Here is a 15,075-nt window from a genome sequence, read left to right as displayed (position 1 = left end):
ATTAAATCATTGTAATGTAGCGCAAAGTAAGACCTTCCATGATATTGTGTCTGATAAAGAATATACAATAAACATTTAATGTAAAACTAATCGAGTTTCTTATAGATTAGAATGTCAGGTTTTAGAGGTGTCTGTAAAAGTGTTTGGCAAAACCCAAGTAGGTCATCAGGAGAGGTAATTAGGATACCCTATAGGTACCATATGGCTATACATTTTGAAATATAACATTCTAATAATTCTTTTATGCTTAGATTTCTGGGTACTGCTCTTCCTCCACATACAGGTAGGAAAGACATTAGAGAGCAGAAACATAACCAAAGGGAGATGTTTTGGATTTATAAATTAAAAGCCTTTTCTGGATTCATTAATGATCTGTATTTTCACCCATTTCTCTAGACATATCATGAAGTTGGTGTCCTGATAATGATTATTAACAATGATGTTGTGACCTTTGAGCTTTTCATTTATCTGGTATTTATATTGGTGGCTTTTTTGTATTTTTTGAGTGTTTTTAATTGTTGTATGCTACTTTGATATCAGTGAATCACTTTAACGATCAAAGTCATAACTGAACGTACAGTGGTATGCAAAAGTTTGGGCACCCCTGATCATTTTCATGATTTGCCTTTATAAATCATTGGTTGTTCGGATCAGCAATTTCAGTGAAATATATCATATAGCAGATGAACACAGTGATATTTGAGAAGTGAAAGGAATTTTATAGGATTTACAGAAAGTGTGCAATAAGTCTTTAAACAAAATTCGGAAGGTGCATAAGTTTGGGCACCCTTGTCATTTTATTGATTTGAATACCTTTAGCACTAATTATTGGAACACAAATTGCTGCAGATGGTGTCACTGTGCATCGTTCAACTATTCAGTGCACTTTGCACATGGAGAGGCTGTATGGGAGAGTAATGCAGAAGAAGCCTTTTCTGCGCACACGCCACTAAGAGTCGCTTGAGGTATGCTAAAACACATTTGGACAAGCCAACTTCATTTTGGAATAAGGTCCTGTGGACTGCTGAAACTAAAATTGAGTTATTTGGACATAACAAGGGGCGGTATGCATGGTGGAAAAAGAACACAGCATTCCAAGACAAACACTTGCTACCCACAGTAAAATCTGGTGGCGGTTCCATCATGCTGTGGGGCTGTGTGGCCAGTGCAGGCACTGGGAATCTTGTTAAAGTTGAGGGTCGCATGGATTCCAGTCAATATCAGCAGATTCTTGAGAACAAGAAAAGTATCAAGAATTAGTGACAAAGTTGAATTTGTGCTGGGGCTGGATACTTCAACAAGACAACAACTCTAAACACAGCTCAAAATCTACTAAGGCATTCATGCAGAGGAACAAGTACAACGTTCTGGAATGGCCATCTCAGTCCCCAGACCTGAATATTATTGAAAATCTGTGGTGTGATTTAAAGAGGTGCCCAAACTTATGCACCTGCCTAATTTTGTTTAAATAATTATTGCACACTTTCTGTAAATCCTATAAAGTTCATTTCACTTCTCAAATAGCACTGTGTTTGTCTGCTATATGATATATTTAACTGGAATTGCTGATCAGAACAACCAATGATTTATAGGCAAATATAGGCAAATCATGAAAATTATCAGGGGTGCCCAAACTTTTGCATACCACTGTATTTAACTGAAGGTATTTAGAGCAACCGTGTAGAGTATCTTCAAAAGTCACAACACTCTATTTTATTGTTTGATTTTGTATCCAAAAATAGAACATCTTGGTGCTTTTTATTGAGATCTCCAAAAGAGCTCAGAATGAGATTTTAGATTTTAGACTTTTTAGTTAATAAATACTTGCATGGAATTGACCGTTTTAAATATGCTAAATATGCTTTAAATATGTTGAGTTCTGTTTCCCCTTTCTCAGTCTGTCTCTATTTTCCTTTTCCTCTTCCATTTCTGCAGATTATCTGGTTGTATGATTACAGAGAAAGGCTGTTCTTCTCTGGCTTCAGCTCTGAGTTCAAACCCCTCACACCTAAAAGAACTGGATCTGGCCTACAACCACCCAGGACAGTCAGGAGTGAAGCTGCTCTCTGCTAGACTGGATGATCTACATTGTTCACTCAACACACTCAGGTATCAAGTGTATTCGGAGATGTTTGTGTCTGTTTATATTTCTATATATTTCTACAAACTCTTTAGCATAATAATTCTAGATACGAAGTAATATTATAACAATTGGACAGTAAACTGTAGTATAATAAGTGTTTACAAAAGTATAGTAACTGAACAGTATGGATTTGGGGGTTTCTTTCACCCTGTTTTTTTTTTCCACCCACCTCTAATTATTAAAATGGTTCCCCAGCAGAAAGGAGTGCATGGAATTCTTTGTTAATGTGTCCAGGTGTACTTTAATAAGAAACATCAGGCCAGCAACAAGTGTTCTTTGCAAGACATGTCTGATGTGTTTATTCATGGTCTGAAACATTAAGTAAGGTAGTGATTTGATTCACAAATGCCATAGTTTTAATATAATTTCTTTATTGAGCAACAACAATACAAAGAAAGGATGGGGTGGACCCCAAACATAAAAAACGCTCACTTGTTTTACAATATTCAGAAGAAAAAAAACAAAAAAACAAACAAAAAAACAAACAAAAAAAAAAAACACCCACCCACCCGCCCCTCCCACACACAAATCCCAACAACCCCATGTTTAAGCACGGTGCATAAATAAAAGTAAAATTAAATCACAAACAAGAGGACAGGAAGAGAAAGGGAAAGGGAAAAGAGGACAATAAATGAAAAAACAAAAATACTAAAAAATTCGTAGAAAGAAAAAAAAATCTAAAGGGGACCAAAAAATAAATAACTAAATAAATAGACAAACAACTCAGACCTGTGTCTCTTCTGGTTCAATGTCTAGAGTGTCTATGATGGACAGCAAGGGTTCCCAAGTCCTGTTAAATTTACTCAATGCACCATTAAGGGAAAATCTAAGCCTCTCCAACTTCAGATTGAACAGAACTTCCTTGACCCAATGACTATAAGAGGGGGGTGCAGTATGTTTCCAGTTAAGCAAAATTAAACGCCTTGCCAGTAAAGAACAGAAAGCCATGCAGTGTTGGGCTTTGCTTGAAAAGGATTTAGTTTGAAGAATACCAAAATAGCTGGGAGGGGATGGGGATCCTCCCCAACATCATAGGCCTTGTGGAGGATACCAAATATTTCAGACCAAAAATTTTTCAACTTAGGGCATGACCAAAACATGTGCATGAGGTCAGCAGGAGACTGGTTACATCTATTACAGGTATCTGCGACATTGGGGTAGAATTTTGACAGTCTATGATTTGTATAGTAGATCCTATGTATTAATTTGCATTGAATTAGACATGTCGTGCACAGATAGAGGAGTTGTGTACTAATTGTAGAATATTAGCCCACTGGTCCTCCTCAAGGGTCATACCTAAATCTTGTTCCCATAAGTTTTTTGTTTGTTGGGGAAAGACAGCGGTAGTGGAGTCTAATGCCCTAAAAATATGTGAAACATTTCCTCTCTGATTGGGGTCCATCAAGAAAAGTTTATCTACTAAGGTACAAATGCCATAGTTTTGACTTTGCATCAGAAACCTTAGAAAATTAGAATTTTTAGCAGTGTCTGAAAAGACAGTTGTGTCCTTCGAGTTTTACTTGCAACAGATAAAAGCAATTTCTTATTACTATCAAATTCAGATGTGGTGACTACTTCTCCAGGTGAACAACGTGTATTTCTTCTCTCAACTAATTTATATTGGCTGACCACCTTACCATTCGACAGCCATCTAACATCTATATTTAAAAGTAGATGCATGTGTAGCGGGTCCAAACCTTCACATGGAGCGAACATGCAAAGGGAACCCGGCCACGATTACTCTGCATTGTGTTGTAAAAAAGGAGAACTCGTGACCTCCAATGCCAGTACCAACTGGGAATCCTTTATTATCTGGATGTAAAAGACAAAAGTCATTGAGAAATAGCCTCCAGCCTCGTGTCTGCCTGCACAAACTTCTCTCTCCTGCAGTACTCTCAGCCAACTCAATCTAGAGTCTCTAACATGAAAGAAACTAGCAGTCATACTGTAGCTACATTTCCACTAGGATATTTTTCTTACACATAACACATAAAGCAATAAAATAACAATCAGAGACCTAACCAGTACAAAAATATATATAAAAAATGTACATTCAATATATATATATATATATATATATATACACACACACACATATATATATATATATATATATATATATATATATATATATATTTTTTTTTTTTTTTTTTTTTTACTTCATATAATACATCTTTATAAGACTGACTTCGAAGAAAAGATAAAGTGCCAAATTGTAAAACAAAAACCCCTGGGACATGTGCAATATTACTTATTTAACACATGAACTTTACCTCATTTACCCTTTTTAATACCTGCTTTTTATAGTATTTTATATGAAACCCTTTTAAAAACATGAGAACAAACAGAAAGAATAAAACCTCTGAGCTAATGAAGCGAGTTTAAAACCATACCTGCATGTAAAAGACAAAAGTCATTGAGAAATAGCCTCCAGCCTCGTGTCTGCCTGCACAAACCTCTGCGTGACCCCAAAATCACAGAAAAGGTGGGGGAGGGGGGGGTTAGCATTACACATGGCGCCAGCAGCTGTAGTTTGCTAATAATCCTCACCTTTATACTGGAAAATTCCGCCTAAATACACCTCTAATACATCCATCTCAAGACATTTCGCTTCATATTGTACCGTTTTTTAACATTTTTAACACTGTGTCGAACATTATTTTAACTATTTTACTGGAAACCAAAGTTTCTCCAATCTCTCTCCTGCAGTGCTCTCAGCCAACTGAGGAGAGGGTGGCAGATGCAACCGATACAGCAGTAGCTCCGCCCACAAGGGGAAAACGGAGAAAAATAAAATACAATGAAATAATAATTATAAAAATTCAAAAATATATAAATGTTTTAAACACATTTTATGCCCAACACAACTCAGGATCATTTCCAACACATAAAATACGAAGATTTTGTGTGAAAAATAAATAAACTAAATTAAATCTGTTACACATGTGCTGCACACACTCAAATTCAATGGTTGAGGGCACTGCTTTTATTAAGGTTTACAGTTTTGACAACGTCTTTCATTACCAGTTTCATCAAGCAGTGTCCTGGGCTGCTGCATACTAAATCCTCTTAGCAGCACAGTTTCTCCCGGTCATGGAGGCTCCCCCATTGCTTGTTACACCTTTGCAGTTAGTAAGTCTGGCCCATGATTTATGTAAGAGTTTATCTGTTCACTTATCTGTTTGCTTATTGTGCTGGAGGGCAGTAGCAAGCAGCAAAGAAGAACCTCTACAAATTTGCTTTGCCAAATATGCACCAGCACTGTAGCACATGTTGTGATGAAGCTTTTTTCTTTTTCTCTAAAAAAAACAAAACAAAACAAGGTTTCTGTATGCTTCCACCTGCGTACTCTTTTCGTTGTTAGTGGGACCGCTTGTTTACTCTCTTTTTAACTTAAAAGAACATCAGTGGTACTGATTGTGGTAGAACTATGTATTAGATAGATAGATAGATAGATAGATAGATAGATAGATAGATAGATAGATAGATAGATAGATAGATAGATACTTTATTGATCCCGAAGGAAATTTAGGCATCCAGCAGCAACATCACAATACAGTAAGAAACATATTCAACATCTATTAAACACAGAAGAATAGAAACTATATAAGGGTATAAAAACTTTCTGTACAATTAACTAAGTTTGTTCACACAACGATCTGTTAAACGTTTATTTCAAGTATGGTGGGTTTAAAAAAAGCTAGTTTAGACAACTTTAAACATAATTAGTAGAACCTTTCCTTAATTTACTGTGTTGTATAGGTTTCATTAAGGAAAGTCCATAAAATATTTTTCAAGTCATTACCTAATCACTTAACCATTGTTCAAATCAGTCTATTAAAAAATTAGAAATATATTTTTTGTTTGGCATGACTGTTTTTAATTGACAATTCACTCTATTACCATTCAGATCAATAATGTGGAAAGCCCAGGGGTCTACTGTCAGATCAATAATGTGGAAAGCCCAGGGGTCTACGGTCAGATCAATAATGTGGAAAGCCCAGGGGTCTACCGTAGAACACCCATATCAGTGCCGCTGACAGTAATCCACACTTACACAGTATAGTTACACTTCCAGTTGATAGACAGTGCGGGTTCAAGAATGCCATCATGTCACATCATATAACTTTTGAACTCACTGAATTGGCTAAAGTAGATAAAAGTGTGAAAACAAGGAAAGGTGATAAAATTCCCAACTATAAAACAGAAAAAAGAAAATAACTTTTTGAACATAATTGCTAGTAAAAAGGCAAATACATTACGTGCCACTGATGCTAGTGATGAATCTGGCAATTTATCCTTAAATATTGATAAAATACAGCTTGGTTTGTCTACAAAACTGAAAATACAAACTGTGGTTTGGAACACAAATGTACAGTAGCAATTCAGTTTCAATTCAGAACCAGAATAGTTAAAGCTCGTCAGGTTGGAGAAAAAAAAACATTTCTTCTCAGTGCCTTTTTTTCATCCATCCATCCATCCATTATCTTCCGCTTGTCCGGGGTTCGGGTCGCGGGGGCAGCATCCTAAGCAATGAAGCCCAGACCTCCCTTTCCCCAGCCACTTCCACCAGCTCTCCAAGGGGGATTCCGAGGCGCTCCCAGGCCAGCTGGGCGATATAGTCGCGCCAGCGTGTCCTGGGTCTTCCCCGGGGTCTCCTCCCAGGTGGACTCGCCTGTGACACCTCCCGAGGGAGGCGTCCAGGAGGCATCCTAACCAGATGCCCGAACCACCTCAGCTGGCTCCTCTCGACGTGAAGAAGCAGCGGCTCTACTCCGAGTCCTTCCCGGATGACTGAACTTCTCACCCTATCTCTAAGGGAGAGTCCAGACACCCTGCGGAGGAAACTCATTTCGGCCGCTTGTATTCGCGATCTTATTCTTTCGGTCATTACCCAAAGCTCATGACCATAGGTGAGGGTGGGAACGTAGATCGACCGGTAAATCGAGAGCCTTGCATTATGGCTCAGCTCTTTCTTTACCACAACAGACCGGTAAAGAGCCCGCATCACTGCTGACCCAGCACCAATCCGCCTGTCAATCTCCCGCTCCCTTGTACCATCACTCGTGAACAAGACCCCGAGATACTTGAACTCCTCCACTTGAGGCAAGAGCCTATCCCTGACCCAGAGAGGGCTCTCCACCCTTTTCCGCCTGAGAACCATGGTCTCGGATTTAGAGGTACTGATTCTCATCCCAGCCGCTTCACACTCGGCTGCAAACCGATCCAGCGAAAGCTGAAGTTCGCGGCCTGATGTCCCCAATAGGACCACATCATCTGCAAACAGCAGTGATGTGACCCTGAGGTCACCAAACCGGACACCCTCCATCCCTTGACTGCGCCTAGAAATTCTATCCATAAAAATTATGAATAGAATCGGTGACAAAGGGCAGCCCTGACGGAGTCCAACTCTCACTGGGAACGAGTCTGACTTACTGCCGGCTATGCGAACCAAACTCCAGCTTTGTTTGTACAGGGCCTGAATGGCTCGTAGCAAAGAGCCATGTACCCCGTACTCCCGAAGCACCTCCCACAGAATACCCCGGGGAACACAGTCGAATGCCTTCTCCAGATCCACAAAGCACATGTGGACTGGTTGGGCAAACTCCCATGAACCCTCCAGAATCCTGGAGAGGGTGAAGAGTTGGTCCAGTGTTCCACGACCAGGGCGGAACCCGCACTGTTCCTCCTGGATCCGAGGTTCGACTATAAGCCGGACTCTCTTCTCCAGTACCCCTGCATAGACCTTGCCAGGGAGGCTGAGGAGTGTGATTCCCCTGTAGTTGGAACACACCCTCCGGTCCCCTTTTTTAAAAAGAGGCACCACCACCCCAGTCTGCCAAGCCAGTGGCACCGCCCCCGATGTCCACGCAATGTTGAAAAGACGTGTCAGCCAAGACAGCCCCACAACATCCAGAGCCTTGAGGAACTCCGGGCGGATCTCATCCACCCCTGGAGCCTTGCCACCAAGGAGCTTCTTAACTACCTTAGCGACTTCGGCCTCAGTAATGGACAAGCCTATTCCCATGTCCCCAGACTCAGCCTCCTCACTGGAGAACGTGTCGGTGGGATTGAGAAGGTCCTCAAAGTATTCCTTCCACCGCCCAATGACGTCTTCAGTCGAAGTCAGCAGCACACCATCTCCACTATATACAGTGCTAGTGGCACACTGCTTTCCCCTTCTGAGTCGCCTGACGGTTTGCCAGAATCTTTTCGGAGCCGACTTAAAGTCACTTTCCAAGGCCTCACCAAACTCCTCCCATACACGGGTTTTTGCCTTGGCAACAACTGAAGCCGCAGATCGCTTGGCCTGTCGATACCTGCCAGCTGCCTCTGGTGTCCCACAGGCCAACCATGCCCGGTAGGACTCCTTCTTCAGCTTGACGGCATCTCTCACCTGGGGTGTCCACCACCGGGTTCGAGGATTACCGCCCCGACAGGCACCAACTACCTTACGGCCACAGCTACAGTCAGCCGCTTCAGCAATGGAGGAACGGAACATGGCCCATTCTGAGTCAATGTCCCCCACCTCCCCCGATATCTGGTCAAAGTTCTGACGGAGGTGTGAGTTGAAGATCAATCTGACAGGTTCTTCTGCTAGACGTTCCCAGCAAACCCTCACTATGCGTTTGGGCTTGCCTGGTCTGACCGGCATCTTCCCCCACCACCTGATCCAACTCACCACCAGGTGGTGATCAGTTGACAGCTCAGCTCCTCTCTTTACCCGAGTGTCCAAAACACATGGCCGCAAGTCCGATGACACGACTACAAAGTCAATCATTGAACTGCGGCCTAGGGTGTCCTGGTGCCATGTGCACTTATGGACATCCTTGTGTTCAAACATGGTGTTCGTGATGGACAAACTGTGGTTTACACAGAAGTCCAAAAACTGAACACCACTCGGGTTCAGATCAGAGAGGCCATTCCTCCCAATCACACCCCTCCAGGTCTCACTGTCATTGCCCACGTGAGCGTTGAAGTCCCCCAGTAGGACAATAGAGTCTCCAGGAGGAGCACTTTCAAGCACCCTTCCCAAGGACTCTAAGAAGGCTGGGTACTCTGAACTGCTGTTCGGTGCATAAGCACAGACAACAGTCAGGACCCGTTCCCCAACCCGAAGGCGTAGGGAAGCTACCCTCTCGTCCACCGGAGAAAACCCCAACATACAGGCACCGAGTCGAGGGGCTATGAGAAAGCCCACACCTGCCCGCCGCCTCTCACCATGGGCAACTCCAGAAAAGAATAAAGTCCAGCCCCTCTCAAGGAGATTGGACCCAGAGCCCAAGCTGTGTGTTGAGGTGAGCCCGACTATATCTAGCCGGTATCTCTCAACCTCGCGCACCAACTCAGGCTCCTTCCCCGCCAGTGAGGTAACGTTCCAAGTTCCAAAAGCCAGTTTCAGCAACCGAGGATCAGAACGCCAAGGCCCACGCCTTCGGACACTGCCCGATCCACAACGCACCGAACCCCTACTACTGCCCCTCCCATTGGTGGTGGGTCGATGGGAGGGGGGATTCATGTAACTCCTTCGGGCTGGGCCCGGCCGGGCACCATGAGTAAATGCCCGGCCACCAGACGCTCGCTGGCGAGCCCCTCCCCCAGGCCTGGCTCCAGGGTGGGGCCCCGGTAACCCTTTTCCGGGCAGGGTACACAAGTCCAGTTTTTGTGTCTTCATAGGGGTTATTATGGATCACACTTTGTCTGACCTGTCACCTAGGACCAGTTTGCCATGGGAGACCCTACCAGGAGCTTTTGCTCCAGACAACATAGCTCCTAAGATCATTCAAGCACGCAAACCCCTCCACCACGATAAGGTGGTGATCCAAGGAGAGGGCCTTTTTTTCAATATCTCCAAAAAAATGCTCTTACTGAATTAAGCAATTATTGCTAGTCTTGGATAACATCAAACTAATGAAAAAAATACATACAATTTGTAAATCTACTATTTATTTACTATTTTTTATTATACATTTTTCTTTGTATAGCAAATAAAACCAAACTACACCAGAACACCAAACTAGAAAGACGGCAAAATTCAAATATAAAAGAGACGGAATAAAGGAGAGGGAATAAAAGAGAGGGAAGCTCCTCTTCTCTGAAATGACACATTCTGGCCTACTGTGCTTATTCTTTAATCGACCTGATTGCATCTTATTTTTCAAAGAGTTCCCAGCCTGTTAAACATCCCATCAGGATGGGGCTAACAGAACCATATTTAAGATATATCAAATACATATGAAACACATCATGCAGTCATTTGCTGTTCAAGGAACCAGTGTCTTCTTTCACTAATCCTACTGGTTTTGATAAACTTTATGCACTTTGCTACAGTTTCAGCTGAATTATTCAGAAAACTGAGTTTGCCTTTCATTTTGTAGCAGATATTTAGGTTGAGCTTATAAACATAATTAATCTTTCTGAGATTATTTTTAATAGCAATAATGATAATTATTATTATGTGACCCTTATTAGTCCCACAACGGGGAAATTTCACCTCCGCATTTAACTCATCTGTGAAGTGAAACACCACATACACTCTAGTGAATACACACACACTAGGGGGCAGTGAGCACACTTGTCTCCGGGTGGGCAGCCCAATCTGCAGCGCCCGGGGAGCAGTTGGGGGTTAGGTATCTTGCTCAAGGACACTTTAGTCATGTGTTGTCAGCTCTGGGGATCGAACCGGCAACCTTCCGGTCACGGTTCCCTAACCTCCAGCTCATGACTGCCCCAAACTTTTACCAAAAATAATTACCAAAAATCAAGGTGTGTTGTGTCCAGTGTTCCATGAGTCATAAGGTGCTTCCTTTTTCTCTTTCTAAACACACCATATGTTATTTTTTCAAACTGTGAGGCAAAATTTGAACATATTGCTTCAGTGAAAAACCACTTGATCCTGAGAGGTCAATGATGTTATTGTGTTGGTAAATATGTTTTCAGAATGTGCTGCTTTTTTCATGTCTCTGTCTAAGCTGTGTCTTCTCTTAGCCACACCTTTTTAAAACCTACGGAAATGATTGCCTGGTTTTAAAAGGTGGAGAATCAACGAAAACTTTAGTAAATTGAGCTGAATATGTAATCAGTCACACTTACAATGTTTTTCTGTGTGAACCTCCCTTTTTGTGTGGCCCTCTCTCAAACGTATACGCATGAAGGACACAAGCGCATTTTGTGTTTTTCCTTGCAGAGACGGCATGTTTAGGCTCATGTGCCAGTTTTGTACATGACATGGACAGAATGCTTCTGAATTGCACCTGAAATTAAAGGCTTAGAGCACTGGCCCTCAGTGTTCAATGTTAGAAAACAGTGGAGTTTATTATTGATTTTAGAGAGCAGGAAGCTTCTCTTTAACCTGGCAAAAATGCTGAATATTTCATGTACAAATTCCTCAAGTCAGTTGTCTTATTTGTGTTATGATTTGAAGTCTGGACTCTGGAGTGGGAAGACTGTTTTTTGATTGTTTGGGCAGAAACGGCTTTTTGATTGTTCTATATTTTAAACATAAAACAAGAAAGTAATTTAGTTTTCCTCTGTCCTGATGGCCAGTGGGTGCAGATCCTGTCTTCCCTGTCCATCCTGCTCTTTCTGTGCCTTCCTAATTCAATGGCCAGTTTGTGGTCATTTTTTATTTTGTTAAGGTTTATCTTTAAACTTCATTACTTGCTTCCCCTCCGAAATCTTCCTGGCTAGTTGGTTTAGTGGGTGGCTTGGGTTATTATTTTGTTACTGATGAAGTTAGAGAAGGGAGTTTGGATCTGACCAGTTCAGATGGTTTATTAGAAACATCGCTGTTCACCTCCAGGATAGATGTCAGTTCAAGATTAAATTATACTGTTTGGTCCTAAATTTCAGATTTGTTTTCTTTCTAATCTCCAAATTCCACTGTCATATACACTATATTTCCCAAAGTATTGGCTCGTCTGCCTCCACACGCATATGAACTTAAGTGAGATCCCATTCTTAATCAATAGGGTTTAATACGATGTCGTCACACTCTTTGCAGCTTTGACAGATTCAACTCTTCTGGGAAGGCTTTCCACAAGGGTTAGGAGTGTGTTTATGGGAATTTTTGACCATCCTTCCAGAAGTGCATTTGTGAGACACTGATGTTGGATGAGAAGGCCTGGCTACCTACCAACCATTAAGAGTTCTGGCTCCCACAGACCGGTTAGATATTCCTAATTTCAACTAGTCGCCCACATTAAAGACACCTGTCTTAATTTGTCACCTGTATAAAAGACACCTGTCCACAGAATCAATCAATCAATCAGGCTCCAACCTCTCCACGATGGGCAAGATCAAAGAGCTGTCTAATGATGTCAGGGACAAGATTGTAGACCTGCATGAGGCTGGCATGGGCAACCATAAGCAAGAAGCTGGGTGAGACAATTGTTGGTGCAATTGTTCGAAAATGGAAGAAACACAAAATAACCATCAATTGACCTCGCTCTGGAGCTCCACACAAGATCTCACCTCGTGGGGTATGAATGATCATGAGGAGGAGGAGCTTGTTAACCAAAAGGAGCAGTCACCAAAAAAACAAACTACGCCATAATGGATTAAAATCGTGCAGTGCCTGCAAGGTCCCCCTGCTTAAGAAGGCACATGTGCAGGCCCATCTGAAGTTTGCCAGTGAACACCTAAATGATTCAGAGAGTGCTTGGGAGAAGGGGCTATAGTCAGATGAGTCAAAATCGAGCTCTTTGGCATCAACTCAACACGCCGTGTTTGGAGGAGGAGAAATGCTGACTATAACCCCAACAACGCCATCCCCAATGTCAAGCATGGAGGTGGAAACATGCTTTGTGCTTTGGGGGTGTTTCTCTGCTATGGACACAGAACAACTTCACCGCATTGACGGGAGGATGGATGGGGCCACATACCGTAAAATCCTGAATGAAAACCTCCTTCCCTCCGCCTGGACACTGAAAATGGGATGGGTCTTCTAGCACATCAATGACCCAAAACATACAGACAGGGCAACAAAGGAGTGGCTCAAGAAGAAACACATTAAGGTCATGGAGTGGCCGAGCCAATCTCTGTGGAGGGAGCTGAAGGTTCAAGTTACTAAGCGACAGCCTCGAAAGCGTAAGGATTTATCTGGATTGATCTGCAAAGAGGAGTGGACTAAAATTCCTCCTGATATGTGCACAAACCTGGTCATCAACTACAAGAAACCTGACCTCTGTCCTTGCCAACAAGGGTTTTGCCAGCAAGTACTAAGGCTTGTTTTGCTAGGGGACCAAATACTTATTTCACTCAGTGAAATGCAAATCAATTTATATACACTTCCCAAAAAATAAAGGGAACACTTAAACAACACGATATAACTCCAAGTAAATCAAACTACTGTGAAATCAAACTGTCCACTTAGGAAGCAACACTCATTGACAATCAATTTCACAGCTGTTCTGCAAATGGAATAGACAACAAGTGAAAATCATTGGCGATTAGCGAGACATATAGGAGTGGTTCTGCAGGTGGGGAACACAAACCACTTCTTAGTACCTTTCTGCTTTCTGGCTGATGTTTTGGTCACTTTTGAATGTTGGTGGTGCTTTCACACTCGTGGTAGCATGAGACGGACTCTACAACCCACACAAGTGGCTCAGGTAGTGCAGCTCATCCAGGATGGCACATCAATGCGAGCTGTGGCAAGTCAGCGTAGTGTCCAGAGGCTGGAGGCGCTACCAGGAGACAGGCCAGTACACCAGGAGATGTGGAGGAGGCCGTAGGACGGCAACAACCCAGCAGCAGGACTGCTACCTCTGCCTTTGTGCAAGGAGGAACAGGAGGAGCACTGTCAGAGCCCTGCAAAATGACCTCCAGCAGGCCGCAAATGTGCATGTGTCTGCACAAACGGTTAGAAACCGACTCCATGCGGGTTGTGCTCTCAGCCCAACACCGTGCAGGACGCTTGGCATTTGCCAGAGAAAACCAGGATTGGCAAATTCGCCACTGGCACCCTGTGCTCTTCACAGATGAAAGCAGGTTCACACTGAGCACATGTGACAGACGTGACAGAGTCTGGAGACACCGTGGAGAGCGATCTGCTGCCTGCAACATCTTTCAGCATGACAAGTTTTGCAGTGGGCCAGCAATGGTGTGGGGTGGCATTTCTTTGAAGGGCCTCACAGCCCTCCTTGTGCTCGCCAGAGGTAGCCTGACTGCCATTAGGCACTGAGATGAGATCCTCAGACCCCTTGTGAGACCATATGCTGGTGCGGTTGGCCCTGGGTTCCTCCTAATGCAGGACAATGCTAGACCTCATGTGGCTGGAGTGTGTCAGCAGTTCCTACAAGATGAAGGCATTGAAGCTATGGACTGGCCTGCCCATTCCCCAGACCTGAATCCGATTGAGCACATCTGGGACCTCATGTCTCGCTCCATCCACCAACGTCACATTGCACCACAGACTGTCCAGGAGTTGGCGGATGCTTTAGTCCAGGTCTGGGAGGAGATCCCTCAGGAGACCATCCATCACCTCATCAGCAGCATGCCCAGGCATTGTAGGGAGGTCATACATGTGGAGGCCACACACAATACTGAGCACATGTGTCAGCACATTCAACTTTGTACAGAACAAAGTATTCAATGAGAATATTTCATTCATTCAGATCTAGGATGTGTTATTTGAGTGTTCCCTTTATTTTTTTGAGCAGTGTATTTTCCTTAATGTGATTTTCTGGATTTTCTTTTTGATATTCTGTCGCTCACTGTTAAAATAAATCTACCATTAAAATGATAGACTTTTCATTTCTTTGTCAGTGGGCAAACTTACAAAATCAGCGAGGGTTCCAATAATGATTTCCTCCACTGTATATTCCAAGTTTATGTATGTATGTTTTTTATAGATATATGATTTTACAGTCCCTGCGACCATGAGTGAGAAGTGGCTTAGAAGGTGTGTGTGTGTGTGTGTGTGTGTGTGT

The 15,075-nt window shown here is 42.7% G+C and overlaps 2 protein-coding genes across 3 annotated transcripts in view; both read left to right on the top strand.

The window, feature by feature from the left end:
• LOC108443648 overlaps positions 1 to 15,075 on the top strand; it is a 381,331-nt gene that overhangs the window by 70,103 nt on the left and 296,153 nt on the right. The window lies entirely within an intron of this gene.
• LOC108443647 (NACHT, LRR and PYD domains-containing protein 12-like) overlaps positions 1 to 15,075 on the top strand; it is a 76,119-nt gene that overhangs the window by 52,521 nt on the left and 8,523 nt on the right. For both annotated transcript variants that reach the window (XM_017724418.2, XM_037543585.1), the window contains one exon: positions 1,936 to 2,109. In XM_017724418.2, coding sequence (XP_017579907.1) covers positions 1,936 to 2,109 — 174 coding nt within the window. The remainder of the gene's footprint in view (positions 1 to 1,935; positions 2,110 to 15,075) is intronic.

Source organism: Pygocentrus nattereri, chromosome 12, assembly GCF_015220715.1.
Source record: "Pygocentrus nattereri isolate fPygNat1 chromosome 12, fPygNat1.pri, whole genome shotgun sequence".
Classification (NCBI taxonomy): Eukaryota; Metazoa; Chordata; class Actinopteri; order Characiformes; family Serrasalmidae; genus Pygocentrus; species Pygocentrus nattereri.
Note: the sequence above shows the minus strand (reverse complement) of the source record. Positions and strands in the feature narration are given on the sequence as shown.